The sequence below is a fragment of the Xiphophorus maculatus genome, chromosome 20, assembly GCF_002775205.1.
Source record: "Xiphophorus maculatus strain JP 163 A chromosome 20, X_maculatus-5.0-male, whole genome shotgun sequence".
In the NCBI taxonomy this organism is placed as follows: Eukaryota; Metazoa; Chordata; class Actinopteri; order Cyprinodontiformes; family Poeciliidae; genus Xiphophorus; species Xiphophorus maculatus.
The window spans coordinates 5768999-5796845 of NC_036462.1; the positions used below are offsets into that span (position 1 = coordinate 5768999).

General features: G+C 47.1%; 5 protein-coding genes across 8 annotated transcripts; 3 read left to right on the forward strand and 2 right to left on the reverse strand.

Annotated features, from left to right (window-relative positions):
- Nucleotides 1–1787: 1787 nt before the first annotated feature.
- Nucleotides 1788–6104, reverse strand: mkrn2 (makorin ring finger protein 2). Its single transcript, XM_014474067.2, has 10 exons — nt 6023–6104; nt 4833–4961; nt 4640–4758; nt 3773–3904; nt 3540–3703; nt 2835–2900; nt 2618–2766; nt 2350–2460; nt 2131–2275; nt 1788–2057 (listed from the first exon to the last, which is right to left on the reverse strand). The coding sequence occupies exons 1-10, from the start codon at nt 6046–6048 to the stop codon at nt 1899–1901; spliced, it is 1200 nt and encodes a 399-aa protein (XP_014329553.2). The 5' UTR covers nt 6049–6104; the 3' UTR covers nt 1788–1898.
- Nucleotides 6105–7617: 1513 nt separating this feature from the next.
- On the forward strand, nt 7618–8946 carry mkrn2os (MKRN2 opposite strand). The gene is made up of 4 exons (XM_005812957.3): nt 7618–7837; nt 8104–8153; nt 8261–8429; nt 8495–8946. Exons 1-4 carry the CDS (start codon nt 7635–7637, stop codon nt 8736–8738), a joined length of 666 nt encoding a protein of 221 aa, XP_005813014.3. The 5' UTR covers nt 7618–7634; the 3' UTR covers nt 8739–8946.
- Nucleotides 8947–9241: 295 nt separating this feature from the next.
- tsen2 (tRNA splicing endonuclease subunit 2) lies at nt 9242–13237 on the forward strand. Of its 2 annotated transcripts, XM_023325076.1 has the most exons (12): nt 9257–9669; nt 9849–9915; nt 9987–10026; nt 10139–10348; nt 10421–10538; nt 10621–10695; nt 10994–11044; nt 11125–11269; nt 11399–11435; nt 11645–11756; nt 11833–11922; nt 12760–13237. In XM_023325076.1, the coding sequence occupies exons 1-12, from the start codon at nt 9499–9501 to the stop codon at nt 12817–12819; spliced, it is 1176 nt and encodes a 391-aa protein (XP_023180844.1). In that variant the 5' UTR covers nt 9257–9498; the 3' UTR covers nt 12820–13237. The 2 variants fall into 2 exon arrangements, with proteins under 2 accessions (XP_023180845.1, XP_023180844.1); XM_023325077.1 differs by lacking the exons at nt 11399–11435; nt 12760–13237 and having other exon boundaries at nt 9242–9669; nt 11833–11917.
- A 209-nt stretch (nt 13238–13446) lies between these two features.
- Nucleotides 13447–21666, forward strand: LOC102217211 (RNA-binding protein 39-like). 2 transcript variants are annotated; one of them, XM_023325074.1, is made up of 15 exons: nt 13458–13599; nt 14394–14483; nt 14602–14651; nt 15370–15552; nt 15708–15761; nt 16687–16804; nt 17281–17433; nt 17548–17691; nt 18465–18530; nt 18640–18844; nt 18919–19005; nt 19082–19193; nt 20255–20360; nt 20514–20592; nt 20672–21666. In XM_023325074.1, the coding sequence occupies exons 2-15, from the start codon at nt 14430–14432 to the stop codon at nt 20773–20775; spliced, it is 1515 nt and encodes a 504-aa protein (XP_023180842.1). In that variant the 5' UTR covers nt 13458–13599; nt 14394–14429; the 3' UTR covers nt 20776–21666. The 2 variants fall into 2 exon arrangements, with proteins under 2 accessions (XP_023180843.1, XP_023180842.1); XM_023325075.1 differs by lacking the exons at nt 20514–20592; nt 20672–21666 and having other exon boundaries at nt 13447–13599; nt 20236–20345.
- Nucleotides 17364–27654, reverse strand: LOC102216967 (pyruvate dehydrogenase [acetyl-transferring]-phosphatase 1, mitochondrial-like). Of its 2 annotated transcripts, XM_014474069.2 has the most exons (7): nt 27521–27654; nt 25197–25412; nt 24718–25131; nt 23998–24098; nt 22819–23387; nt 22392–22611; nt 17364–17447 (listed from the first exon to the last, which is right to left on the reverse strand). In XM_014474069.2, the coding sequence occupies exons 2-7, from the start codon at nt 25386–25388 to the stop codon at nt 17414–17416; spliced, it is 1530 nt and encodes a 509-aa protein (XP_014329555.2). In that variant the 5' UTR covers nt 25389–25412; nt 27521–27654; the 3' UTR covers nt 17364–17413. The 2 variants fall into 2 exon arrangements, with proteins under 2 accessions (XP_014329555.2, XP_023180841.1); XM_023325073.1 differs by lacking the exon at nt 17364–17447 and having other exon boundaries at nt 21951–22611.
- Between the last annotated feature and the right edge of the window lie 193 nt (nt 27655–27847).

Consider the following 27847-nt stretch of genomic DNA (forward strand, 5'->3'; position numbering starts at 1 on the left):
TAACATGTAGCTTGTTTTCAGTTAATAATTCCTCAATATTGATAAAAAGTACTTGTTCCACTGGCAGATTATTTAGCTGAAAACATGGGAAATGTCTTGAAAGTGAAATAATCTGAAAGTGAAGCCAGGCCTTTTCATCAGTAAGAAATTATGGACAGGAAACAAGCTAAATGGGTCTGAACGTTATCTCCATGGTAACAGCGGTTTGGATCAGAGCACCTGAGTTGACCTGCAGACACCTGGACCTCTGCAGCAGCCAATCACAGGGCAGCAGGATGAAATCACCTGGTGTCAACATGAATAACTGCCAACAAGCTCTTTACTAATAAATCTGTCAGTTAATTTTCCAGCTGGCTGAACCCAGATGCAGAGCAAGCACAAGGTGACAGTGGAGAGAAGCAACTCTATTTTAACTGGGAGAAGCTCACAGCAGAACCAGAACCAGACTGGTTTCAGAACTTTGTTTTGTGTGTTTTGGCATTTCTCACCTTGTAAGGTCCATTTTTCCTACAAATCCTACGTTGTGAGGAAACTCTGCTGCTTATTGTCCACATAAAATCAAATGCTGTTTTTGGGTTATGGCAGATCAAAAGAACGCGAGTAAAAAAAAAATTATTTTACCTCCTCAACAACAAAATATGCATCCAGTGCTTTAATTAAACAAGTAGAAAAATCAGATTTGTTGCTTGAAAGGGATAAGTTGTTGTAGATCCAAAACTCATAAAGGGTTCTGAAGGTTTGCCTTGTTAAAACAACAGAAATGGAGCAGAGTCTAGTCAATTCTGATCAGCAGAATCAGGATTTAGGTCACTTTTTGTTTAGAAAAACTTGGGTGTATTTAAGTTTATAAAATTTATTAAACCTAGATTTGGGTGCAGCAAAGTTCACTTTTGAATAGAAGTCACTGCATGGACAAGGTCTGTGCAAGAGAACGTGAAAAGCTTGATTATTTGTGGTGTGGTGGCGCAGCGGGTTAGCACGCCCCACGTTTGGATGCACAGTTACATCCGCTAACAACTAGCATCATCTCTCTGGGTTCATTTCTGCTTCTAATCGATCTGATTGGACGCTGGAAAAGACCGTTGTTGTGTTCAAGTTGAGCTAAAAGGAGTTAGCCTAGCAGCAAAGCTATTAAGGCCTAAATAGCATCTCAGTGCTAAACGAGTAGCAGCTAACGCTAATGTTAGCGTCCTCACATTTCCAAAGAAGCTGCATGAATGATCAGGGCATCCTGCACTGCAAAAACAAAATATTACCAAGTATTTTTGTATATTAAACGCGTCATTACAGTAGAAATAAGACAAAACAAACTTACAGTAACTTTTCAGCAATATATTGATAAAAAAGGACTAATTCCAATTATAGATTATTTCACCTTATAAGTGAAATAATCATCCAGTAGAACAAGTTCTTTTTGTGAGATTTTGTGTTTTTGCAGTGAAACACTGGAAAGACTTTGGTCAAATCTGAAGAACCAGAGGAACAGAATAAAAAATATAAATATTTGATGCAGAGTTCATGTGTCTATTTACGCAATAATTTAACAGCAAATAATTGTTTTTAATTGAACATGTTGCTTATTTTATGTAGTTTGATTCAAATGTGATTAAATGTGAATAATTCATTACAGACCCTGAAATTAAATTGATTAAAAATTTTAGTTTTGTCCCACCATCAGTAGACTTACGTGTGTGTGTGTGTGTGCAGGCATGTGTATTAGTGTGTGTGTGCGTATGTGTTGGCGTGTGTGTGTGTGTGTGTGTGTGTGTAAATCAACTCCAAACAGCTTCAGATTTAAACGGTCTCTATTTACTTTATACACCATTAATAAATATCCGCTCCATCAGCCTCCAGTCAGGACCAACATGGCCGCCGGTTGCCATGGAGACGGCAGGCCCCTACTCCCCGGGGTTGGGCGGGCCCTCGGCGTCCTCTGCGCCCGGACCTGACATCTGCATGAAGAGCTGGCGCAGCTCAGTGATGTCATCATCCAGCGGCGGCGCGGCGCGCTGCTCACGCTCCTCAATGAAGTCCCAGAGCCGGACCCTGTTCATGAACTGGACACACAGAACCGGGTCAGTACAGCAGGCAGCGCAGGGCCAGGGGGTAAGGGGAATAGTGGGTTCTGACCCGGACGTTTCCCTCGGAGCTCAGCTGCTTCCGGGGTCGGTCCGGTTCCGGTCGGGTTCCGTCCGGGTAGGCGTGGAGGTACAGGCAGTTTCCCCCGAAGGGACAGGAGCCGCGGCCCTGGTCGAAGTATTTACAGGCCTTCTTACTGCAAACACAGAGGAGTCAGGACGCACTCCGATTGGCCGACAGCCAGGGGTCGGGGCTTACACAGGAAGTTACCTCACGCCCGACTTGAAGAGCTCGATCAGCTGATCCTTCTCTTCCTGGTCCTCGACCCAATAGACAGATGGGATGACGAACTCCGAGATGATCCTACACTCCGGACAGGACCTGGAGGGAGAGCCGGGTCAGAACCACTGAGAGGGGCAACCGGGTCGGTACCAGAATCAGAAGCAATAGAAACACATACAGGTTTCTCTACAGAACCCTCATCTCTCTCTATTTTCTCTGGTTCTGGTCCCCAGTACCAGAACCGGGCCGGACTCACTTGATGATCTTGTTGCAGAAGTTGCTGGTTCCACGCCACTGGCGGATGCAGTTGAGGCAGAAGGTGTGGCAGCAGGAGGACAGGATGCCGAACCGCCGCTCCGACAGCGCCGCCTTCTGGACCACCACCTCCATGCAGATGGAGCACACCTGCACAGGTACAGCGCGGTCAGGACGTTGTCGTCACGGCAACCGGCACTGAGACTCGCCTCACCCACCTTGTTCTGGCTGAGCTGGGCTGCGAACGCCTTCTCCATGTCGGCCTCGAAGGCCAGCATGCACACCTGGAGAGAGACTGGGTCAGGTACCAGAACCGGGACTCGGTCCGACAGATACCAGAACCAAGATAAGGTCCGACAGGTACTGGTACCAGGACCCGGTCCGACAGATACCAGAACCAAGATCCGGTTCGATAGGTACTGGTACCAGGACCCGGTCCGACAGATACCAGAACCAAGATCCGGTTCGATAGGTACCAGGAGCAGGACCCGGTCCGACAGATACCAGAACCAAGATCTGGTTCGATAGGTACTGGTACCAGGACCCGGTCCGACAGATACCAGAACCAAGATCCGGTTCGATAGGTACTGGTACCAGGACCCGGTCCGACAGATACCAGAACCAAGATCCGGTCCGACAGGTACCAGGACCAGAGCCTGGTCCGACAGGTACCGGTACCAGGACCCGGTCCGACAGATACCAGAACCAAGATCCGGTCCGACAGGTACCAGGACCAGAGCCTGGTCCGACAGGTACCGGTACCAGGACCCGGTCCGACAGATACCAGAACCAAGATCCGGTCCGACAGGTACCAGGACCAGAGCCTGGTCCGACAGGTACCGGTACCAGGACCCGGTCCGACAGATACCAGAACCAAGATCCGGTCCGACAGGTACCGGTACCAGGACCCGGTCGGTGCTCACCTTCTCATGAGCTCTCCTCTGCTCCGGGTCGTGGGGGTGGAGCACCTGCAGCCGACACACCTCACACAGGTCGCCATGGAGATAAGGGCAGCTGTCGCCATAGAAACAGTGTCCGGCGGCGGCGTACGGACAGAGCTGATAGGCTCCGCCCACCGCGTGAGGCTCTGCAGGGAGAAGGTTAGGTAAACAGGAAGTTGTCATCAGCCGATCGGATGGCTCTATTCGGGACCCACCTGGTTCTGGAGCCGACCCGTCCAGCCCGGTTCTGATAGCTTCCACATAGGACTGCGGAGCGGCCGCCGCCTCCGGTACAGCCGGGATCGGACCGTCTGACAGGCTGCCAAAGGTCCGGTCGCCGCACAGTGCTGAGGAAGAGGAAGGGGCGGGGTCACACACCGAACAGCACACCTGGACTCACCTGTCCAACACCTGGACCCGACCGACAAGCAAACCCATGGTATCATCAGAACCTAGGAGTTACCAGATTATTGGGTTCTGGAGATCTGAATTTTGTTCAGTTTTGATTTTTTTCCATCAATGGGCTCCTGGGTTTCCACTGTTCAGAGTGATGTCATCACCCAGGGCGGCCATCTTGTTTGGCAGCTTGTTTATTTGGATTCAGGTAAACTCTACAGTCAGGAAACCATTTTTATTTTAAATTAAGAGAATAAAAACAAGAAAGCAGTCATAATTTTAGGAGAATATAATCTTAATTTTATGCCAACACAAATTTTTTTTAATTAAAATGATGAATGTTGAGCATCTTGTGAAGTTATACTTTGGTATCAGTTTTACAGATTATACTTAATAAACACGTCAGCATCAAATTATTGTCAGTAGCTGAACTCATTTCTTGTAATTTTAAGATGTTTGTTCTGGTGAAATTGTGTCTTTTCTGCTAAAATTATGACTTTATTCCCACAGAAATTCTGGCACCAACTGACAGATGGAATGATTGAAATAAAATCCACTTTTAAAAAATATTTTCTGTCATTTGCAATTTCTTTCTTGGAAAAGAAAGCAAGAAAAAAATAAATTAAAATTGAGTCAGGTATGAAAAAAATCTATTTTTACCTGCAGCAGCTCAGGTGTGTTCTTACCTCTGTCCTTCAGGACCAAAGGCTTCTTCCCTTCACCTCTGACCCCTCTGCCTGCACCTGCTGGGTCCGCTGAAGCTCCGCCCCCTCCTCCTCTCATTGAACGTTTCACGTGATCATACCTGGACACACAGCACACCTGTCATGTACCTGGAAGGTTAAGACAGGTCAGCTATCAGGGGCAGGTGCGCCTCACCTGCAGCGCTCTCCGTAGGCGCAGGTTCCCCTCTGGTAGTACTTGCAGATGGTGGAGGGTTTGCTGTTGTTCAGGTCATGAGAGAACAGGCAGTTGCTGCCCTCCCTGCAGACTCCATGGAGGAAATACCTGCAACACACCTGGACACATGACTCACCTGGCAGTCACCTGTTCAGTCCACTCAGGTACGTTCAGAGCATTGCTAAAGATTGGATCTTTTAAAACTGCAGTATGTAACTTTTTTTTTTTACACATTTGTTTAAACATGTTGTGGCAGTTTGATGTGATACTCAATCTGTAAAACAAAATTAGTTTCTGCTTTCTCCCAGTAGCAGCCTGTATTACAGTAAGTCTGAAGAAGCCTCTGACTGAAGATACTCCGCTTTTCCAAGACAGTCTCATGAAGAGGATGGTCAGGGTTGGCCATCACTTTCTTGATTTTATGAAGAATAAAATGCTCTCTGCTGTGATGCAGCTAGCATAGCATGTTATGAATGCTCAAACTAGCAGCGTTTCCTGTGATTGTAAATTGTTTCTCCACCATTGGAATATTTAGCAACAAGTACATAAAGTTGATTGATTGCACTAAGCCCCTCCTCCTGGCTCTGATTTGTTGGTAGCGGTTAATTTCTTCCAGTAGCTCAGAGATCGATATTTTTACATTTTATCTGTCACAACATGGCGACAGTTTTAACAAATATGTAAAAAAAAAAATATTTTTTTAAAATTCTTCATAAAAGTTACCTACTGCAGCTTTAGTCTGCTGGATAGTCCTGAACCAGAACTTTATCTGAGAAACCGAACATCTCCGATCCGGAGTTCTGCTGGAGAATTAAACCGGTTCCGATCCGGTTTAACTGGACAGCAGAGGTTCGGACGGAACTCGACCTTTTGCAGTCATACTACCTGGACCGAACCGGGTGGGAAGAGCACCCGGATCGGAACCAGACGCAAGCAGCTATGTTCTGCTCGAAACTATAATATCCATGGTAACGGCAGGACTCGAGCAGCTTATTGATCAATCGGCTGATCAGATGAATAGCTGCGCATGCTCACACAGGTAAGCATACCCAGCGGCGGAGCTAGCGGCTAAAAACATTAGCTTTGTAACAGCGCGTGCGTAGTGACGGTCCTGAGCCAGTCGGACAGGTAGCTGAGGGACAGAGACACGGCAAAGAGCGCGCGCTCACCTGCAGGTCACCTGTCTGGTGCTCATCTTCTTCGTCGTGGTCTGCGCTCAGCTGCCGGAAGTGTGCTGCTGGTGCTCCGCTCTAAGAGCTCCGGGTGTAAGCAGCAGAAGGAGGAACGTTCCTGCAGCTGCATAAAACAGCGCCATCATGCGAAGGTTCTGGTCCAGTTCTGGTCCGGTTCTGGTCCCGTGGATTCATGTTATCCTGCTGTGATTTTAACGATCCAAAAAGGAGCTCTTTGATTCCAGACTGACCCAGTGTGGGTTACTGGTTCTGGTTCTGGCTCATCAGCCCAGGGAGGTTCGGTTTCAGGTTGGATGTTTTCTGCTCTCACCTGGCGGACTTTCACCTGTTCAGGTTTAGGATTACTGATTTGTATTCCTGGAGGTTCTGGGTTCCGGCTCTGGTTTGTGTTTCAGGTTAGAGGCTGTTGATTCTGTTCCAGGTTCTTTTGGATCAGAACCTAAAACAGAACCAAAACTGCTGTATCTGCGAGGTCCAAATCAGCTGCTAAGCTTTATATTCACCAGTTTACAGAAAAAAACTAATTATGTTATTTGAACAATTTATGGCAATTTATTTGATGTAATTTACGTAGATATTAATTGGTCCTGGGTGACAGGTGGAGTGCCACTTGGACAGCTCACCTGTTTGGTACTAATGAACCAAACAGTCATAGTTTGACTGGGAGGAAGCAGGAGTACCCAAAGAGAACCCATTCGTAATAACTCCATGCAGAAAGGCCCCAGGCTAGGATTCCAACCCAGGTGTTCCTCGAATTCATGTACTTCAACCCCCAAGTACACCAGGGACCCTCATGTACACCTGATGAATCCCCCCGAAGCCCCTGAGGAACCCCTCGGTTCCCCAAGGTTCATGGGCCACCTGATGAACGAACCCTGCAGGAATCCCCTAGAAATCCACGGTGAACCTCTAAGGAACCCTGTAGTCTTTCCTGTTCCTGGATTTCCAGGAGATTTACCTGAAGATCTGAGTGTCCTGTGATTCGGGTCTCTGAAATTGGGCTCAGGGTATTTCCTGGGTCCAGCACAGGTGTGCCAGTTCACCTACAGACAGAGGATAATTTCACCTGCTCCTCTGAGATGATGAATGGCTGAAGAGGAAAGTGTGACATCTGACCCCAGGTGAGTCTATCTCTGTCAGACTCACCTGAGCTCACTGATCAGATCGCCGTTTGACAGGTGAGATGGAAAACATTCAGTGAGAGCCAATCAGGAGGCAGCTCCTGAAAGCTTCCTGTTTCAGGTTTCAAGTCAGAATTTTTCTGCTGGTTTTGGTCAGAACCACAACACCCGACCAGTTTTCAGACCTCAGAGTATAAAGCTGAACCCGTCCTGCTCTGCCCATGTTTCCATGGCAACAACGCAGACACAGTCCAGAGGTCACCTGCTCAGACTGCCTCACCTCCAGGTGAAACAGGTCACATGATTATCCGCCTGACACCAGAACACCTGATAGGCTGGAGCCGGGGTCTGTGATGTCGTCTGATAGGCTGTAACCAGGCAACCGGTGGGAGAGGAGGGGAGAAGAGGCTAAAGAGAGGAGGAGGAGGAAGAGGAGTGGGACAGACTGCCAAGCAGCTGAGAGGGAGATGGAGCAAAGCGTCATCCACCTGAGCCACTGCCAGAAGGAGATCTTCTGCTTCGCGGTGCCTGAGGTGTGTCCGAGCTGTGGGGAGGCGCTGAAGGGCCGCAGACTGCAGGAGGCGCCGGTGAGCCTGCCGTCCCCCTTCACCGACGGACACAAGACCTCCTGCTGCCTGCTGGTCGCTCCTGCACACAACAACCAGGACAGGTAACGGCACACCTGCACAGGTATACCCAGGTTAGCCTGCAGAAAACATTCAGCCGACAGCTGTTAGAACCCAGTAGAACCAGTATCAGTCTGGATTGGCGGGTGATGAGGTTTCCTGTTAATGCTGGTCTGGAACACCTGAGCTCTTTACCTGAAAACCTTACATCCTGCAGTATCAGCTACCTGCAGGTGACTGGTTTGCAGGTCAGGAAACCAGTTTGGAGTACGACACCGGTCTAACCAGTGTGTCCTCCTCTGTCCCTCAGAGACTTTACTGGGACATCAGACCTGCACACTGGCATCTCCAACACTAAAGGTATGAACCTGAGAAGAGGACAGGTGTCCAGGTGAGGCCTACAGGTCACCTGGATGATGTCACCGCTCTGTCTCACCCGACTCTGTCTCACCTGTATATTTATCCAGGTGTTGTTTATAACTACACTCAGGATGGCGTGCGACGAGATCAGAGTGGGTGGAGCCGCTGTATCAGCATCCCCCTGGTCCGACCCGACATGTTTCACCTGCTGGCTCAGTGGGACCAGTACCTGGAGACGTTCTCTGAGGGACCCGCCTGGGACCCAGTGTGGCAGAAGTAGGTTCCACCCAAAGCCCCTGCCTCACTACCTGTCCTCTCTGACTCACCTGTTGGTCTCTCAGGTTCCATGAGGAAGACCACAACTGCTTCAGCTTCTGCCTCCAGTTCCTGAACGGCATCCTGGCCATGGAGGGTCGCGGCGCTCTGAGCCGGGACGACTTCACCCGCTGCTTCATCCTGCCGAGGATGAGGAGGGTGTCAAAGTACACCACGCTGATCCGACACCTGCAGGACCACCAGTACTACCTGACAGACAGACAGGAGACACTGGGAGACAGGCAGGAAGAGTCGGTCACCACCAGTTGAACCAGTCTAACCACAATTAAATCAACCATACTACCAGTTAAACCAATCAATCCACTAGTTAAAACAACCATACTACCAGTTAAACCAGTCCCAGTATTGTTGAAGCTAAACAGTTGAAACAGCAGTCTAATCACTTGGTCTGTTTTGGTGTGACATGAATGTTTATTTATTGTTTGTAAATAAAGGTGAATATTTTCATAAACCATAACAGAGCTTCAGACGTCTGTTTTTTGGATGAAGAATCCAAAGCAGGAAATCTTTCCACCAATCAAAAGAAGCTGAGGCTAGAGGAGGAACCGCAGCGAGAGAAGAGTTGGTTCCAGCAGCTTGAGTGGACTGGTTCTGATCTGAACTGGGTTTATGGATTGTAGAAGTACGAGTATTGTTATTCATGGCAATTACAGATTATTGAGTTGAGCTTCATTGATTTCAGCTAAATAAAGATGGAGGGAAACCGTTCTCGGTTCCGTCCTGGGGAACTGAACCGAAACCAGGACCACCCCTGGACGCATAAGCAGGTGGAGGAATAGTTCTGGTCTCATTAGCAACCGATTAATATTCTTTCCAGGTGTGTTACGCGAATCATCCAGGAGATGGCGGCAGAGCAATTATTTGGATGCAAATCAAACCGCAAAGAAGAAGTTCCGAATGGAGTTTCCAGCCGGACACAGTTTCTGTAGCACCGCCTCAGCTCCCAGGAACGAACCACGGCGTTTAAACTTGAGATTGGACCTAACTCTGGCCGTCTGGAACCGGCGGAATGCAGGCGGAGTTCCGGCCTCCTCGGAGGAGGAACCGGGTTTATGAGGACTACAAGGCTCCGCTGCCGCTGATCCGGAACCGGCAGGACAGGAAGCATTACCGGGGGGAGCTGGTCCACCAGCAGGTTCTGGTCTGCCATCCGGACCACATCCAGAGCATCTACAGCCAGGTCAGAACCAGCAGAACCAGATCAGTAGAACCAAGTATGAACCAGCAGATGCGGGCCCAGAACCAGGTTCAGATCCAGTAGAGCCAGGTCCAGACATGGTCAGGTGTTCCTACTGTGTAGCTTCAGATGGTTTTTGCCCTTAGTATCGTCTCTCGGGCTAAATGTGTTTGTCGTTTCAGGGATACTTTGGGAAAGGGGTTCTGTCCAGAGCCCGACCGGAACGCAGCATTTCCGACCAATGGGAGCGTGAGTTTCTAGCAGCACAATGACATCATCTACAGTCATCCAATCCGTGCTGACCTCTGTTTTTGTCACAGAACACAAAGGTGTGCTTCTACCTGTCATCTCTCATTCCAGGTACGTGACATCACATCCTGTCTGCTTACACAGTGACATCACGTCCTGTTTGCTTACACAGTGACGTCACATCCTGTCTGTGGTGATAGTGTCACATGTCTGACCCTCACAGGTATGAAGAGCTGCTCAGGTGGGCAGAGGCGGAGCTTTCTTCTCAGCGATTGGATGAAGAGGCGGCCAATCAGACGCTGCTGGCTCTGACTGAGACTGTGGAGGAGGAAGAAGAGGCAAATGGAGCAGTAGAAGAAGAGCCAAGGGGCGGAGCCTGTGTCCAAATGAAGAGGCTAGGGGCGGAGTCAGAGCCAGAGGAGAGAAACTGCAGGTAGAGTTCAGCACCCAGAGAGACCGGTTCTGAGGAAGAACCAGACTGAACCTGTTTCCTGTCAACGTTCAGGTCCGACTCACAGAACCTGGACCTGGACTCAGAACCGGACTCTGACTCCGACTCTGATCCCGGTTCTGGTCTCCGTGTTCCAGGTCCTGGTTACGTCCTGGTGGACCTAGAGGCTCAGGTGGGTCCTCACCTGAGACGGTGGCTGCTGCTGGTGTTTCTCTGCTGCTGCAGTTCATTTGAGGTTGTTTCCATGGTTACAGGATGGAGGCAGAGCCAGGGAGGTGAGGCGGAGTCCTCTGGCTCTTACAGAGTACCTGCAGCTGAGCCTGGAGGAGGTAACGCACCTGAGTCAGCACAACAACCACTGATCTACTCGTGTATTTCTATGTGAAGAAATGATAATTCAAAAATGATAATTTGATTTGTGTGCATTTAAGTCTTACAAACGCTCATTTAATAGCACTCAACATTGACAACTCTCACTCAGCCTACACTAGGCTCAAACCAGCAGCCAATCACAGACGAGTCTTTTTCATCCAATCAGTTTATTCCTAGGAAATACTGAAAAACAACCAATTACTGCATCAAATGGCCAAATTTCACGCCTAATCTGCTCACCTGTCTGACCTGCAGGCCTTCTTCCTAGTCTACAGCCTTGGCGTTCTGTCTGTCTACCAGCAGCAGGTGAGGCTCTCATTTGGACCTTTGATGCGTTTTGTCAGGATGTGACCTCATCATCTCTGTCCTGTCCTCTGATTGGTCAGGAGCCCCTGTCAGTCGTGCAGCTGTGGAGGAAGTTTCGGTTGCTGCGTCCCGACTTTGCCAGCTCCTACGCTGCGTACCATCACTTCCGCAGCAGGGGATGGGTCCCTAAGGGAGGAGGCGGGGCCAAATACGGCGTTGATCTCAGTAAGGCCCAGTGAACTGTGACCTGTTAGTCAGAGTGCAGGGAAAAGCTGGAGCTGTTAGAGGCTCTGGATCAGAACCAGGACAAGTTCTGCTAGTCAAGTGCGCTTTCTCCTCTGGTTCTGGTTTCAGTGCTCTACAGGAAGGGACCACCTTTCTACCATGCCAGGTAACGCTCACCTGTTCTGGTCTCCAGGTGTTTGCTCTGTGTTCAGGTGAAGGTCAGACATGTTGTCTCTCCCAGAGCCGCCTCGTTCTGCTCTGGGTTGGGAGCTCCTGACGGATCATCCCGTGTCTAGTTTCTGAAAACGATTAGAAATGCTGCAGTAGGAGGGATCTAGAAGGGCCTCACAGATTGTCCCTGACCTCTTGCCGTAGCTACTCGGTGGTGGTGGAGAGGACCGGCGAATCGTTGGGGGGGGCGGCGCTGCGCCCGTTTTCCTGGCGCTCTCTGGCAGCTCTCAGCAGGATCACAGCCTCTGTCTCCAAGGTAACTGCTCCACCTGTCGCTGGTACCTGGTGCTGCTGTTGATCTTTCTTGATGGTGGGTCCTGATTGGTTCCCAGGAGCTGATGCTGTGTTACATCATCTACCCGACTGACCTATCAGAGGATGACCTGGATTCACCTGTGTGCCTGAGCAGATTAAAGGTTCAGGTAAAGGTCAACTACCTGTCTCCAAATCACAAGTTACCATGGTAACTGCCTGTGTTTGGGGTTTTTTTCAAATTTTTGAACAAATGACATTATAAAGAAAGATCTTCAACACAATAATTAATATCTCATTACATTAAACAAAACATTATAAACAGAAATAATGGTAAAAAAATATTTATATATAATAATAATAATAATAATAATAATAACGGATATTAGTAGTGTTATTCAAAGGTCTTCAAATCTACAAGTAGAGTAAAAAACATTAATTAAATTTATACACAAATAGGTAAAAATAAAATAATGTATCTTTTAGTTTATACAAACAATATTATTTTCATAAGAAATGTGCAAAAATACATCCCAGTACATATATAGAAGGTCTGTAGCAAATAAGAGAAAATAACAAAGGCTTCTGCTTATAGGATAAAGTAAAATTTCTTTAGAAGAGTTTTTGTTTTTCCAAGTTTCTGATTATTTAAATTACATTTTTCAATAGAGATAATATATGTTTTTCTTTAAAATTATTACATGAGGGGATTTTTTCATTCCATATCATCTTGTGGACATAATATAATTAAATATAAAAATTATTAAATTGACTTTAACAATTCAACCTTTTTTTCCAGATGAAATATATAATGATGAGTAATATTCTTCAATGTGCCAATGTATTTATACTGCCTGTGTTAACACCAGGAGCTATCAGGACTGGTTACCATGGCAGCTAGGTGGTGAGAACCAGAACCAGAACCATAGGACTGTGGTTCTGAGTTGTTCTGATCCCTGGTTTATGTCGGACAGATGGAACTAATGGAGCTGGTAATGTCTCTACAGGAAGTGATCGTCAGCAGGTGGGTTTCCTCCAGAGAGCGAGCAGAGCAGGACGACATCTGATTGGCTGACAGCTGAAGCAGTTTAGTGATGAACTCATAAAGAGCCGAGCGGCGGCCAATCAGAAGGAAGACCAACGGTCTTTGGTTGGATTCAGGCGCGTTTCAGAAGAAGAACATGCAGAGGAAGATGTTCTTCAAAGTCATGTTTGTGTTTGACTCCGCCTCCTGGTGATGACGTCACCGCAAGCCGCCTCCTGATCTGGCTGAGCTACCTCTGCAGGTGCTCCTGTCTGATCTTTAGGTCCATGTCCAGATGTCTGTTCCCACAGAACCTGTTCAGGAACCCATTGGGAGGAAATCCGTGTGTGTTTATCCTGTTACCATGGCTACGGCTGTTTTTCTGTCAGATGGGTGTTAAAGGCTGAAGTTCATTAATCAGATGTTCAACATCTTACCTCCATAAATACATGAAAACAGTTCGACTTGTCTTTGTGTCCTGTTTGTTGCTCTTAAGGTAAAACCTTAGTGCAGAAGTTGACCGTCCAGAACCGAAGCAGAACCACGCAGAGAAGAATTAAACCTGTTGTTTCAGTTTAAATTTATGCCGAGTTATTGATCAGTTTCATCCCTACCTAGAGATATATATAGCTGATATCAAGAACTGAATTGAAATATTAAGCTGTGTTTTCATCTCGTATTATAGAAGTCTCGCGATAACTCCTGTGGTTGCCATTTAAAGCAGCGCCAGTAGCGAGGCGCGAACCCCGGACACAGGATCCGTTATCCGGACAGAGGACACACGTTTAGCCGCTCACATCCCACCGAGCTGCTCTGTACCCAGGTAAATCTACATCCTGCTGCCGCTGAGAGCCTTCCTCTGGCCGGCCATCCGCCTGGAGCGGGCTGCCTCGCTGTTACTTAGCTGCTAGCTGCTGTTAGCTTAGCCCTTCCGATCCGGTTGAGCATGCGCACAGCCCGGACCCACCAGCACCGCAGCCCGCGGCTGTTAACGGCTATCCGATAGCTGCTAGCTGTTAGCGGCTAGCTGTTAGCTGAGCCAGATCAAAGTCCCGAGTTCTGATCCGGTCGAAGTACTTTAAAATATGAGACCCTTTGGGTGCCCGATCCGAACCATGAGAATCCAGACCCAAAGTCCTGATAACTGGCTCTAGAAGAGCCGGAACCAGTGACTAGTCAAAGGTTATGGTGGTTCTTCCAGTCTGGTGCTGATCCAGTTCATGAGTGTGTTAGTAAATGTAAAACCATGAAACAGAAGGTTCTGAATGGAACCAGCACGGTAGTTGGATCCACCATCACAAAACACTGAACTCTGATCAGAACCAGACTTCCCAGAAAACCCAGTTCGGATCCTCAGAGTTCAGCAGAGACCGGTGCTTACCTGCCTGACATGCAGAGGTTCGGATCGGTTCTCAAATCATCATCATGTCTTACGTCTTCTGCTCTTGGTTCGTTAAGTTTGGATCCGTCCATTGATCAGAACCAAGCCTCAACTCAGTGGCAGCATGTAAACATAACAGGACTTGTTTGGTTCTGGTTCTGGTTCAGTTTATAAATCCAGACCAGGTTGATGATGATTCAGCTGCAGATGCATCACCTGTACTCTCCCACCTGTAGATCCACGGTCACTGACCTGTGTGTGTGCGCAGCAGCATGATGGCGGACGACCTGGACATCGAGGCGATGCTGGAGGCTCCATTCAGGAAGGTGAGACTCACCTGAACTCCTTTCCTGTTAGCCTGGGCTCCCCATGTGTGGAGTCAGGTTCTGGTTCTGGTTCTGTAGAATGTTCATGTGCTTTTAACGATTTGTGTGTATCTGTCAGGAGGATGGGAAGAACCAGAGCCCTGAAGGACAGGAGGAGCGCAGCAAGAGGTAACACCTGCTCACCGGGAATGATAAAGAAATAACAGACGTTACATATACCGAAGGAACTGCAGCGCTTTTCATTGTTTTTTTTTCTCTTTTATTGAAAATTCAAGAATACACTTATAACAAAGCACACATCAGTAACAGGAGGGAACATCTGATATGAAAACCTGAGCAGAAAATAAGATATATTTAAGAAAAAACCACAGAAAATACATAAATTGCAAATAAATAAAGCAACAGTGAGTATAAAATGGTTCAAAGTGGAAGTCTTCCAGACCTCTAGGGGGAGTGTAGAGTCGGTAATATTAGATACATAAATATGTTCTATAATATTGTAAAAGACATGAAATGTGACACAAGTTTTCTTTCTTCCTCCATCGTTTTTCTGGTCTTTTCTGAGGCTTTGGTCCCAGGGGGGTTTGTGATCCACTCCCCCTAGTGGTCTGGAGGACTTCTGTTGAGTGGAGCGAGTTTACAACATTTTATACTATCTGTTTTTACTTCAGTTGCAGTATTTTCCTGCCTGTTTCCATCTCCTGTGGTTGCAGCGTTTTTTATTTGCAGCATTTTTCTGTTGCATTTGTTTTTTTGTGCTTAGGTGTTTGTGTGGTTCATGCGGTTGCAGCTTTTGCTGTTTGTTGAGCAGCAACTTTAATGCAGGCAGAGCCGTACAGTTCACTAAAGGAGTGATGTCAGAATTTACCTCGACCTGATTCAACAGGAAGAAGCGCAGCCGCAGCAGAGACAGGAAACGCAGCCGCAGTCGGGATAAGAAGAGGAGCCGCAGCCGCGAGCGCAAAGGCAGCCGCAGCCGCGACCGACGCAGGAGCCGCAGCCGGGAGCGCAGACGCAGCCGCAGCCGCAGCCGGGAGCGGGGGGGCCGTTACAAAGACCACCACAAGCAGTGAGTCCTCTTTTCTGTTTCTCTCAGTGATGTCATTTCCTGGTATGTTTCATCAGAGGTTGCTGAAGGAGAACCTTCAGGATGTGCCTCTGGTCCGTGGTTCTGGAGGTTTCAGAACCCGGTCCGGTTCTGGTGACTGACTGATTGTGTTTCAGCCGCAGACGGTCGAGGAGCAAGAGTCCAATCAGGAAGGAGAAAAGCCCAGCCAGGTGAGACTGACGGCGTCTCCTGTTCCTTCGGACCTTTAGACCTGAATAAATCAGTTAAAGATGGATAATTCCTTTTGTTGTTTTGTTTTCATTAAATTTTGGATATTTAAAATGTCTTAAAAATAACACTAATTGTTCTTTGACAGGGTGAACTTACATTACCATTATATTATTATTATTTTAGGTTCTGTCACAATCTCAAATTTAGCTGGATGACAAATTGCCCCAGTAATTATCATGATAATTTTGGTTTTTGACCATTTAAGGTAATACTGATCCATATATAATATGATTTTATTTTTAACATTTCTATGCTCAAGTCTAAAAAGGAAAAACCACAATGCTGACAAAAACTTGAGTAAACTGGTACAGAAATGGACAAACACAAGAGCACAGAGTATAGATCAAATAAAGTGGAAAGTCAAACTTTTTATATCTTCACTTTTATCCACTGCAGAAAATTTCCTGCATATTATTCTAAAATATACAAACTTGAAAAAGTAAATAATCACAACCAGACCATTTTTGTATTTGTTTAGTGAATAATTTTTATGCATTTTTTCAATTTAAAGAGTGAAAAATCTCTTTCAAACACCAATAAATTTTAACTTTGTAAAGAACACTTTACAAATCTGCAACTGGAAGATATTTTTAATGTCCAAAATGGAAAAACAACAAACAAAACTAATTAAAAAAACAAAAATAAGAAAAGACAAACAACTAAAACCATAAATTAAAAATGATTAAAGTCTCTGTAAACAAAATCACTCATAAAACATGTTAAACTTCAAAATATAAATTGAGCTAATTTTAGTTTATCATGTGATTGATTGATTGATTGATTGATTGATTGATTGATTGATTGATTGATTGATTGATTGATTATGGGTCAGGATGTGTTTGCTGACCGTCCTGTTGTCCTCAGGCTGCCGCTGGACAACCTGACCCCGGAGGAGCGGGACGCCCGCACCGTGTTCTGCATGCAGCTGGCGGCCCGGATACGACCCCGCGACCTGGAGGAGTTCTTCTCTGCTGTGGGGAAGGTGGGGTCACCTGACCAGGAAACATATCACAAGGTTCTGCTGGCGCCAGACGGGTTCAGCGGCGCACCGAGTCTCACAGGGTTTCTATCAGAGCAGGACCATAAATCAATAACTGCATAGAATCACAATAGTTCTGATCCAGAACTGCACGGCATTCTGGGAAATGTAGGCAGAGGAAAGACGTTAGCTGCTCAGCCGATATGCTAAGCTAAGCTAGATTAGCGGAACCAATTGACTTGCTCACTTTGTGGTTACCTAGCAACAACCCACTGGGTAACTTCTGGTTACCTAGCAACAACCCGCTGGGTAACCCGCGCAGCAGCAGTTTCTGGTTTCTCCACTGCGCCTCATAACTGCTGAAAAATTAAAACAACTGTGTGAAAAGTGGATGAAACAGGAAACGTCCCGCCAGCGGGACAAATAACTAATGGCTTGATGGTTACCATGGTAACGCCTGCCTACCTCCCATCCGTCAGGTTCGGGATGTGAGGATGATCTCTGACAGGAACTCACGGAGGTCAAAGGGCATCGCCTACATTGAGTTTGTGGAGGCCAGCTCGGTTCCTCTGGCCATCGGCCTGACGGGTCAGAGGCTGCTGGGGGTTCCCATCATCGTCCAGGCCTCACAGGTACCCACACACACCTGGACACATGGCGACGCAGCTCAGTGTGCTGGGGCAGACTGAACCGATGGGGTGTGTGCGTGTGTGTGTGTGTGTGTGTGTGTGTGTGTGTGTGTGCAGGCAGAGAAGAACCGAGCTGCTGCCGCTGCTGCAGCCAATAGCCTTCAGAAGGGAACATTTGGCCCGATGCGGCTCTACGTCGGCTCGCTGCACTTCAACATCACAGAGGAGATGCTGAGAGGGATCTTTGAGCCGTTTGGACGGGTGGGACACACACACACACACACGAACGCCTCCATCTAGGTGTGAACTGTGACTGCAGCTAACGATTATTGTAATCGACACTGCTAAAACACAAAATCTTACCAAGGAATTTTGGTCGTTTCTGATGCACATATCTTGGAAAACTTGAAATGGGGGTGCTGTGGTGGCGCAGGGGCAAAGCATGACCCACGTATTGAGGCCTTAGTCCTGGTGGCGGCGGTCGCAGGTTCAATTCCCGGCCTGGTGACTTTTGCCGCATGTCTTTCCCCTTTCTCATTGCCCTCTTTCCTGTTGAACTACTTTCAAATAAAAGCCACAAGAGCCAACAAACACTTTAAAAAAAAAGAAAGAAAAGAAAACTTGAAATGACGCAAAACTAACAAATAATTTATCAATAAAATATATTAGCTAATAATTCCTTAATATAGATACAAATTTCTAGTTACGTTGGCAGATCACGTTTCATCAATATTAAGAAGTTATTGACTTAAAATAAGCTCATTTCTTACTGAAAACTTAGTTTTGTTTTATTTATTTTTTTATTAAACTGAAACTCCATTAGTTTTGGGTAGAACAAATTTACAAGGAAGAAGGTTATTTTATCTTAAATGAAAACTGTTTATATTTGTGTCCAGTTTTGCTTTCTTAAACCCTTTTTAGGGTTTGTATTCTCCAGCTAATTATTAATCAATTACTAAGTTAGTTGATTATTTCAGTTCCTGATTAATCTGATTGATCAGCTGTGGTGTGAACAGCCTGTTTGTGTCGCTCAGATTGAAAACATCCAGCTGATGATGGACAGCGAGACGGGCCGATCTAAAGGCTTCGGCTTCATCACGGTAAGTTCCTCCTCATCATCAGTAGAGCAGAACCTGGTGACATCTTTAGCCCGTTAGCATTAGCCCGTTAGCATTAGCCACCTGTGGTGCAGCGGTTCTGCGTTGTTAGTTTGCAGACGCAGAGTGCGCTAAGAAGGCACTGGAGCAGCTGAACGGCTTCGAGCTGGCGGGCCGGCCCATGAAGGTGGGTCATGTGACCGAGCGGACCGACGCCGCCGCCGCTTCCTCCTTCCTGGACAACGATGAGCTGGACCGGTCCGGGGTGGACCTGGGAACCACGGGGCGGCTGCAGCTGATGGCCCGGCTGGCTGAAGGTGAGGCCACGTCCCCTCTCACACCTGGTGTGACTCCGCCCCCACCTTCAAGGCTTAACTGTGTGTGTGGACAGGTACCGGCCTGCAGATCCCTCCTGCCGCTCAGCAGGCGCTGCAGATGAGTGGCGCCATCGCCATCGGCGCGCTGGCGGCCGTGTCAGGTAAACGCATCACCAGTCAGCTCATCTGCAGCTGTTCCTCCATCTCCTTTCAGTTTCTCACCTGTCTGTGTTCCAGCTGCCATGAATCCACCTCTGACCATGAACATGAGCACTCCGGCGCTTAACCTGCCGTCTCAGCCACTCGCCACTCACTGTTTCCAGCTGTCCAACATGTTCAACCCCAACAGGTGAGCGCACACCTGGTGATCAGACTGGAGATCGCTGCTGATATTAGCTGCAGTGCAAATGAACGCAAAACTTTTCATATTCCGCTAACGTCGAAAAACACAACTCTGCATTGTGGTGTTTCCATTAAATACGAAATTAAATTAAGATCACACGTGAATTAGTTTGTTCACCCAATAAATCAATAGAAAACACGCCGTCATCCTCCTACCACTTCCTGTTTTCTTCTTGTTTTCCACCTGCAGTAACAGCCGGTTAGGATCAGGAGACTTGTGATGCAAAAACAGTATTTCCATTGAAATGCACAACTTTTTATAAACTTTGATGAAGTAAGACAAATACAAGACAGTTGTTACTATTCAAGCTTCTTATTTATCTACCATTTTAACGCGTTAATATTACATAACGCAGATGAATCGGACTGAATACCAGCCTTTACTGAGAAGGTCTTTCATGTCTGAAGTTTGATAGATTAAGTTTCATTAAAAGTGAATTATTTTTTTTAGAGCTGCTTGAAATTTTAATTAGAATGAAAAACTATTCCAATGTATTTAAATTACAGAACAATCAAGATTAATTATAAACAGGAAAATGTAACGAGTCCAAACCTTTAGCTCAGAATATGACTCTGCTAACGCTAAGCTAACTGAAGATAGGTTTTTCTTCTGGTCAGGTTGACGCATCCTCAGATGGTTTCTTTCTGTTCTTCGAGGAAGGAATCTTCTCATTGTTCTGCTTCCTGGAGGTCTGGGCCTCAAAAGAGCCCAGACCTCTTTCATGGCTAGTTTAGCTTAGCAGTTTAGACACTGACTAAAGGTAGAAAATAAAAAAACTTCATCGCCGAATTCTCCAAGATTCTCAGAGACTTTCCTTCATGTATCCCGATCTGCATAAAGTTATACGCAAAACGTTTATACCCAAGACCCCAGATCTCCATCCTTACTGGTCCCAGCTCAGAGCTGACAGGAAGTGATGAAGTGAGTGGACAGGAAGTGATGAACCCTGTGCTCCAGCTGAGTGTGTGTGTGTGTCTGTGTGTGACAGAGTGTGTGTTGTGTTTCAGTGAGAACGTGCCAGGCTGGGAGCTGGACATCCAGCACGACGTCATCGAGGAGTGCAACAAACACGGAGGAGTCGTCCACATCTACGTCGACAAGAACTCAGCCGAGGTACGCCTCCGACCTTTGACCTCTCTAATAGTTTGAAATAAGAGAAGCTGGAAGTTCTATCAGCTAGTTTTGATCACTTGTTTTTAATAACAATGAAACGGCATGTAGTGAGACATCCTGTCAGGTGGAGGATCTCTGACCTCTGTCTTTCAGGGGAACGTTTATGTGAAGTGCCCGTCCATCCCGTCTGCCATGGCCGCCGTTAACGCTCTGCACGGCAGGTACTTTGGAGGTAAGACCTGCTGTCACATGACCGCTGCGGACCAATCAGAGAGCGGATCTGACTGACGTGATCTCACCTGTGTTTCCAGGTAAAATGATCACAGCGGCGTACGTCCCCCTGCCTACCTACCACAACCTGTTCCCAGAGTCTGCCACTGCCACGCAGCTGCTGGTTCCACCGGCCAGGCGGTGATCAACAACACCGACTTCTGATTGGACGATAGATCCCATCTTCTTTTTAAACCCTGAAATCCCATTGGACCAGTTTGACTCCATGTCTAACTGCCAGCAGAGGGCGCTCTCTGTTTTCATCCGGACATAAACAACCAGCTCTCCTCCCATTGGTTGCTTCCAAACACTGGTCACATGATCATGTGATGCAACACCATCAACTTCCTAATTCCTTAGTTTCATTGGTGAGATCTCTCTGTGGCCCCGCCTCCACCTCCAACTATTGGCTCTGTGAGCCGTGTGGGGGGCGAAACAACGACAAGCTGTCAGTTGACTGGTTGGGTTGAACGGTTTAGTATTTAAGTGTTTTTCTAAAGCAAATTTGATTTTGTAAAATTATTGATTAAAAATTATTTTCATGTCTCTCTGAAATGTTGCAGTCTGTCTTTCTGGCTCCTGATTGGCTGGAATCCAAGGAAGGACCTCCCACTAAAACAACTGGAGTTTATTTAAACTCAAATTAATTTTAGTTCACAGAAGGTTTTATTTTAACAGTTTGACTCAAAGACGCAACCAGCAGGGGGAGCCGTAAAGGTTTGTTCTCCAGCAGGATGAAGTCTTCTTCTCTGACTTCAGGTTTTGCAGCAGACTGGGTGGCCCAGTCCTCCCAGTCAGGACTGGGTCATACCTGCCTGTCCAGGCGATGATCTGATGTTGAACCTGACATTATTTTCAGAACATGAGTGGCCAGCTCATGTTCTGACCACTAGAGGGAAGCGGAGCTTCAGTTTCAGGCTGTTTACACACTTGATAGCCTGGCAAACTATTAGATTGGAAACAAAACTTCAACATTGAAAAAGACACTGAGCGCAACTTCCTTCTTCACCAAATGGAAACTAAAACGGAGGCGTTAGATTTTAGTGGTTGGAGAATTTCTCTTTAGTCTTCAACTAAAGACCACGAGCCATTTCTCCTGCTAGTGCTAGGCTAGCATGTTTAGCTTGGTTGTATTTACCCAGAATTCTCTGTGCTGTAGTCCACGTCTTGCGGTTGGAGTAGTCTCTGGCGTTCACATATGCATTCAAACCCTACCAGAGTTCACTTCAACCAAACCCAGACTGAGGTTTCTAGTCAGTCCAGAGTTAGCTTAGCATTCACACCTCACCAACTGAACTGGACTTTCTAAACTAGTGGACTGGAGTTTGATAAAAGCAGACTAATAAGGGCTGGTGTGAATGCACCTTTAGTTCTCTCCCTGGTTTAACACCTGGACTTTCTAATGGCTTGTTAGAAGAACCTCTGCAGAACTTTGACCTGCTAAGAAGGTAGTTGAAAAACTAAAAAATGAAAGAAACCGGACCTGGGGGACTGACTTTGGACTTCCCTGCAGATGGTTCTGGTTCACTCCTTTGATTTGAAACCATTAGAGGTACATGAAGCAGAATGAGTCCATTATTAACAGAACCATGATCTGTCACTGGTTCTGATACTGCTGCTGACTGCAGATGTGTCCATCAGAACCCTGCTGGTCCAGTTCATCAAAATGAAGTAAGTTTGGTTCTTTGAACAACAGGAACCTTTATCTGACCTCAGAGGTCATTCAGGTGGATCACTGTGATTGTGATGTCATCACGGTACCTGCGGGCCAGATCTGCTGGCAGACTCAGCATCCGGGCCAAGCGGTTCTGGTCCACGGATCCGTACCCGTCGTCACCCAGGGCGTGGCGCAGCAGGTGGGTGGCCACGTTCTGGTCCTCCAGGACCGACTGGACTCGGCCCCTCCGCTCCAGCAGGAGGCGCTGCAGGCTGCCCAGGGTGGTGTCAGCGCTAGGGACGATGGGCCTCTGCTGCTGAAGACCTGAACAAGACCAGAACCAGAACTTAACTCAAAGCTTTTTAACACATTTCTCTCTGGTGGCTAAAGGTATGAAGAGCAGCTTCAGCATCATCTACAACTTGTAGATCTACAACTGATAGATCTATCATGGAGATCCCTGGTGAACAGAATAAAACTCCCATCGGATCGCCCTGAACATTAAGCAAAGCGGTCCAGATGTCTCCTGACCTGCCACATGGTCTCCAACCAGCTGGACCACCGTCTGCCGGTGCATGAGCTCCCACAGTCCATCCGTTGCCAGGACCAGAAACTTGTCTGCAGGCTTCATGAGGTGTCGCGTGACCTCAGGTTGGGCGCTCAGGTAGGGCGGGGTCAGGTAATGAGGCGGCAGAGTCCGCACCGACTCGCTGACCGCAGACAGGACATCTGGACGTGTGTCGTAAAGTCGACTGAGCATCTCCGGGCTCCATTTGAAGCGAACGTCTCCGAAAGCCCTGAAGGGTAGCAGCAGACCCAGGAGCCTGTCATGACGGACCACCGTCTTCCTCTCCGAAGCCGGGTGCTCCCCCAGAATCCTTTGTAGCTCTTCAGGGTTCTGAGCATTGTGGTCGTTGGTGAGGCTCAGCGCCGACCAGCGCCCGTCCCCTTCTTGGACTCCAAGGACTGCACGACTGTCCCCCAGGTTGGCCACATGCAGGACGCCGTTGGAGACGTGAACAACACAAGCAGTAGAGCCTGACAGCGCCACCCGGAGGGGAGAGGACAGAGAAAAGCCTTCCCCAGGGATGGACACCCGTCTGTGGACGTAAAGAAGAAAAGTTATTGTGACAGAAAAAATGGAGATGGGCTTGTTTTCTAATCCAAAGACATGAAATAACATCAGACATTGAAATCAGTCATTGCCAATCACATGTTGATGATGGCAACTTACTGGATTGTAGCCACAGCTGCCCTGTGGCAGTCTGACAGAAGCAAGCCTGCTATATTGTTGTACTGGCCCTTCTGATCACCACCAGTAGGTAAGGTGGGTGAAATGTCTTCCCCAAGGATAAAATGATGGACATGGATGGGGCTGTGGCTCAAACCAGTGACCCATGAATTGTAGGGGAAACTTCAACTTCCATTGCCATAATTGCCCCAAAGAAGAACCCAAATGTTGGACGTCTGAACCCTGGGAAGACCTGAGCAGCAGGCAAGAAGTTCTAAACCCAAATCTGTACCTAGAGAGGAACTACGTTAAAGAGGAGAACCAGGAACCAGATAGTGCCTTGCTCAAGGACAAAGCTTTCAGTGCTGTCTGAGGATTGGGCCATCACTCTGGACTCATCCAATGAGCAAAACTTTTATTGAGCTCTTAAAGACATTCATAGATGTATGACCTCACAGAGTCTCTGATGACATACAGACCTGGGAGAGGACAGGGACAGGTGAACCTGAGCCTCCACAGACACATCATAGTCTAGACGTCTGAACGCATCCATCAGTGCTGATGTCACTCTGCCATCATCCTGCAGCCAGTCAGAGCAGAAACAGGAAATAATATCATATATGAAACCTGGCAGATCCGGTGCAGTCATTAGGTAATGAAGAGTCTTACTGTCTCCAGGTTAAGGATACGATTACCTCAGGGGTGCCCAAAGTCAGTCCTCGAGGGCCGGCATCCTGCATGTTTTACTTCTCTCCCTGGGGGTAGTAACAACCTTTTCAGAATGTCAATGTTCTTCTTAGGCCATCTAACGAGCCATCATTTGATCCAGGTGCATTAAACCAGGGAGAGAACTAAAACATCCAGGATGCCGGCCCTTGAGGACCGACTTTGGGCACCACTGGATTACCTGTTCTGGACTGTCCCAGCCTTGGCCAGAACCCTAACCCCCATTGACCAGTTTCTTCTATGGTCTTAAAGACAGACCATGAAACAACTTCAACTTGACTCAGAGCTGGTAGCGCCATCTAGTGTATATCTCAGGACCTCCAACCATCTTAGGTAAATTCACTATAGACTCTGGGTTAGTACATCAGGTAACTGTACCTTCCCAGCAGTAGGTGTAGGTTTATGGTCAAAACTGTGACAGTCTCCCTGTCCTGAATCACCTTCTTGTAAATGATCTGACAACAGCTAGTTACCTCGTTGTCCTCTTCGTCATCCTCATCCAGCCTCTCCTGCCAGTAATTCCTGAGGCTGTGGAAGGAGATGGCGCCGCCATCGAGGCTGCTGTGATCCTGGGGGTGTTTGTGCCACTCCAACAGCGGTGGTACCGCCCGGTCCTCCTCCACGGCCCGGTCCAGTTCCTGCAGCGTTCTCAGTGGCAGCATGGCCACAGTGAAGTAGTAGAAGAGCCTCTGGCTGATGGCCTGAGCACATGACGGACCTGCATGGCCGTCAAACACACCGAACAGAACCCCGCCCCGACCCAGCAGGCAGGTGGCGCTGCTCCGTCGATCCTCACTGGGGTGGTTAGAGGGAAGTGTGTTGCTATGGAAACCCAGCACTCCATGGGAGGCGGGGCCTCTGGGCAGGGTGTGGCTGTGTTCGTTGGCCTGGTAAGAAAGGAGCAATGTGACGGAACCAGCAGCAGAACCTCTGAATGTTGGACCCGTCTCACCTTCAAGATTCTGTTGATCTGTGCCGGGCTCAGCTGGCCCGACTCCTGGCCCGCCTGGCCCTGTCTGCTTCTGCTGCTTGCTGGGTAATGCAGTCTACGGAGTTCAGGTGGTGCTGGAGCGGAGGACAGATAGCGAGATTGCTGGATCTCCAACCAGCATCTTCTAGTTTGGGCTCCGCTTCTTCGAAGCATAATCACTTCCAGAACCAGAAGAACCTGGAGAAGTAGAAGGAAGATCAGCTGATGGACCACAGCAGGATGTTTTGGAGGAACTAGGTGAATATTAATGCTAACAGAGTTAATTTCCTCTGTTTTATTGTAAATAATTGAAGGTACTGCCATCTACAGCAGTCCATTGCAATTGCTGATCAAATAAAATCACAACGGCTTGAAAATTAAAACCAGAATACACCAGTTTCTACCTCCAGGTTCAGTCGTTCAGTCTTCTTCCCTTCACCTGAACATCTTGGCTTCTAGACTATTTTGCACCTTCATACAGGTCTACTGGTTCCTCATCCTGTATTGTTCTTACAAACCAGGTCCCAGACTGACAGCCTATTCTGAAACATTTGGAATAGTCAGAAAATACGTTGACCTGATGGAACCACCATCGAGGTTTGATGGCTGCAGTTACAGCCACACAAATGTTGTTTCTTTAAATATATGATTTAATTTTCAGGGTAACTGGTTTTTGTTTAAATGCAACACATCATTTAACACTATATTTAGGAATAAGTGTGCATATTTTCATTTATACTGTTATATGTTTTCCCATTTGTGTCTTCTATGTGGCCTGATCAGCCAGTATTTAAATTTAACTTTTGTCTCATTTTAGATAGGCCTCTGTTTGAGTTGAATTCTGTTACTTTGACCTCTTTTATTTTTCATTATTTCTGTTTTAGGTTAAATAAAAAACAATTCTTTATGGACTGAAACCTGTGCCTGATTCTCCTTTTACTGCTCGGTCCTTCACACAAGCGATGGCAGAATCACATAGACTCATGAGAGGAACTCATCTGCCAAGAAGTGACTATAGGACCATAGACGGCAGCAGAGACTGGGATGAAATTCAGGTTGCTTCAGGAGGAACCTGAAGATCAGAAACCCTGATCTAAACCAAGAGCTGGAGGACAGAGTAAGTTAGCTGGGTTGCAGTGTTGTGGTTCCTCCAAGTGACAGATCTCAGTGCATCAAAAGGTCTGATTCCTAAGAGAAAACCTTAGGGTTGTGTATTAGGTTTGTTTCATTTACTGCACATCTAAACAACCTAGGTCAATGTGGCTGAAACAAATGTTCACTTCTATGCTGATGACAGTCATGTATTTCTTTGCATCATTTTGCTCTTAAATTGGGCATAAAACACTTCCAAGTTGCTTTGAATGTCTTTTAGAACAACATTCTTCAGTTGAAGATGGTTCTGAAACCTTCTAAGACAAAGCTTATAACTTTTAGCACCTCTAAGAGCCGGTAGATTGGAGTGTACCGGCTCCAATCAAACAAGTAGACTCTGATTGGAGACCAAAATTGCAACATTTGTTTCATTTTCAGGAGGTGTGGTTTGTTTTCATACTGAACTGTGTGAGCAACCTGTTCCCCTCCTGGCCTGTGGAGGCTCTGCACCAAGAACCACTGAAGGAAATGACATGAAAACCAATGAAGAAGACATTGAGCGCAACTTCCTTCTTCACCACATGGAAACAAAATGGAGGCGTCAGATTTTAGTGGTTGGAGGATTTCTTTGTCTTTGGCTAAAAACATTTCTGCTGCTAGTGCTGGGCTAGCACGTTAGCTTTGATTGTATTTACCCAGAATGCCCTATGCTGTAGTCCACTTTCTGCTTTTGGAGCGGTCTCAGTCCACTTGACGTTCACGTATGCCAAGAAGTGAACCAGAGTTCACTTCAACCAAACCCAGACCGAGATTTGGAGGACCAGAGGTCAGAGGTCAATTATTGTTCACACTTCCACAACCGAACTAGACTTTCTAGACAAATGGACTGGAGTCGGATTAAAGAGGACAAAACAGGTCCTCTGGTGTTCACCCTGGATGGGAGGAGCATAGTCAGTCCTAGTCAAATCCTACCTTCAGGTTGTTCTTTCCTGCAGCTGCGTTAATTTATTCCTCACTTACTTGTCGAACTGTTCCTGCTCATTTATTCTTTGGATGGTAAAGAAACTTGACTCATATCCCAACAAAATCATCCCTAATCTGCACTTTATCTCCAAAGTAAAAGACAGTTACAGCTCAACTTCTTCTGTTCTGGAAGCCAAAATAATAATGTGAACATCTCAGGCAGCCGAATGGATCTGCAGTTCTTCACTCACCTGGAACAGTTCAGTCAGTCTCTGGAGATCAGCCACTTCAGAATAAAACCATCGTTCTCATGCTTCAGTGAAAACAATGACCGTTTTTATGCTTCTGTCCTTCATCAGAACTGTTGCAGCAGGTCACTTCCTGTTTCCTGCATTTAACCTTTGGCATTGTTTATGTCACTAATCAGTCATCCATAAACCACCTGCAGGTCTGCAGGAATTGCTGCCTCCTCGAGTCTGTTCCAGGTCTTCGTCATGTAGATTCATGCTGAAAGAGAAGATATTTAACCCGAGAGCAGAACTGATTTAATCTGAGCGTTTACTTGAAAGCTGAACATA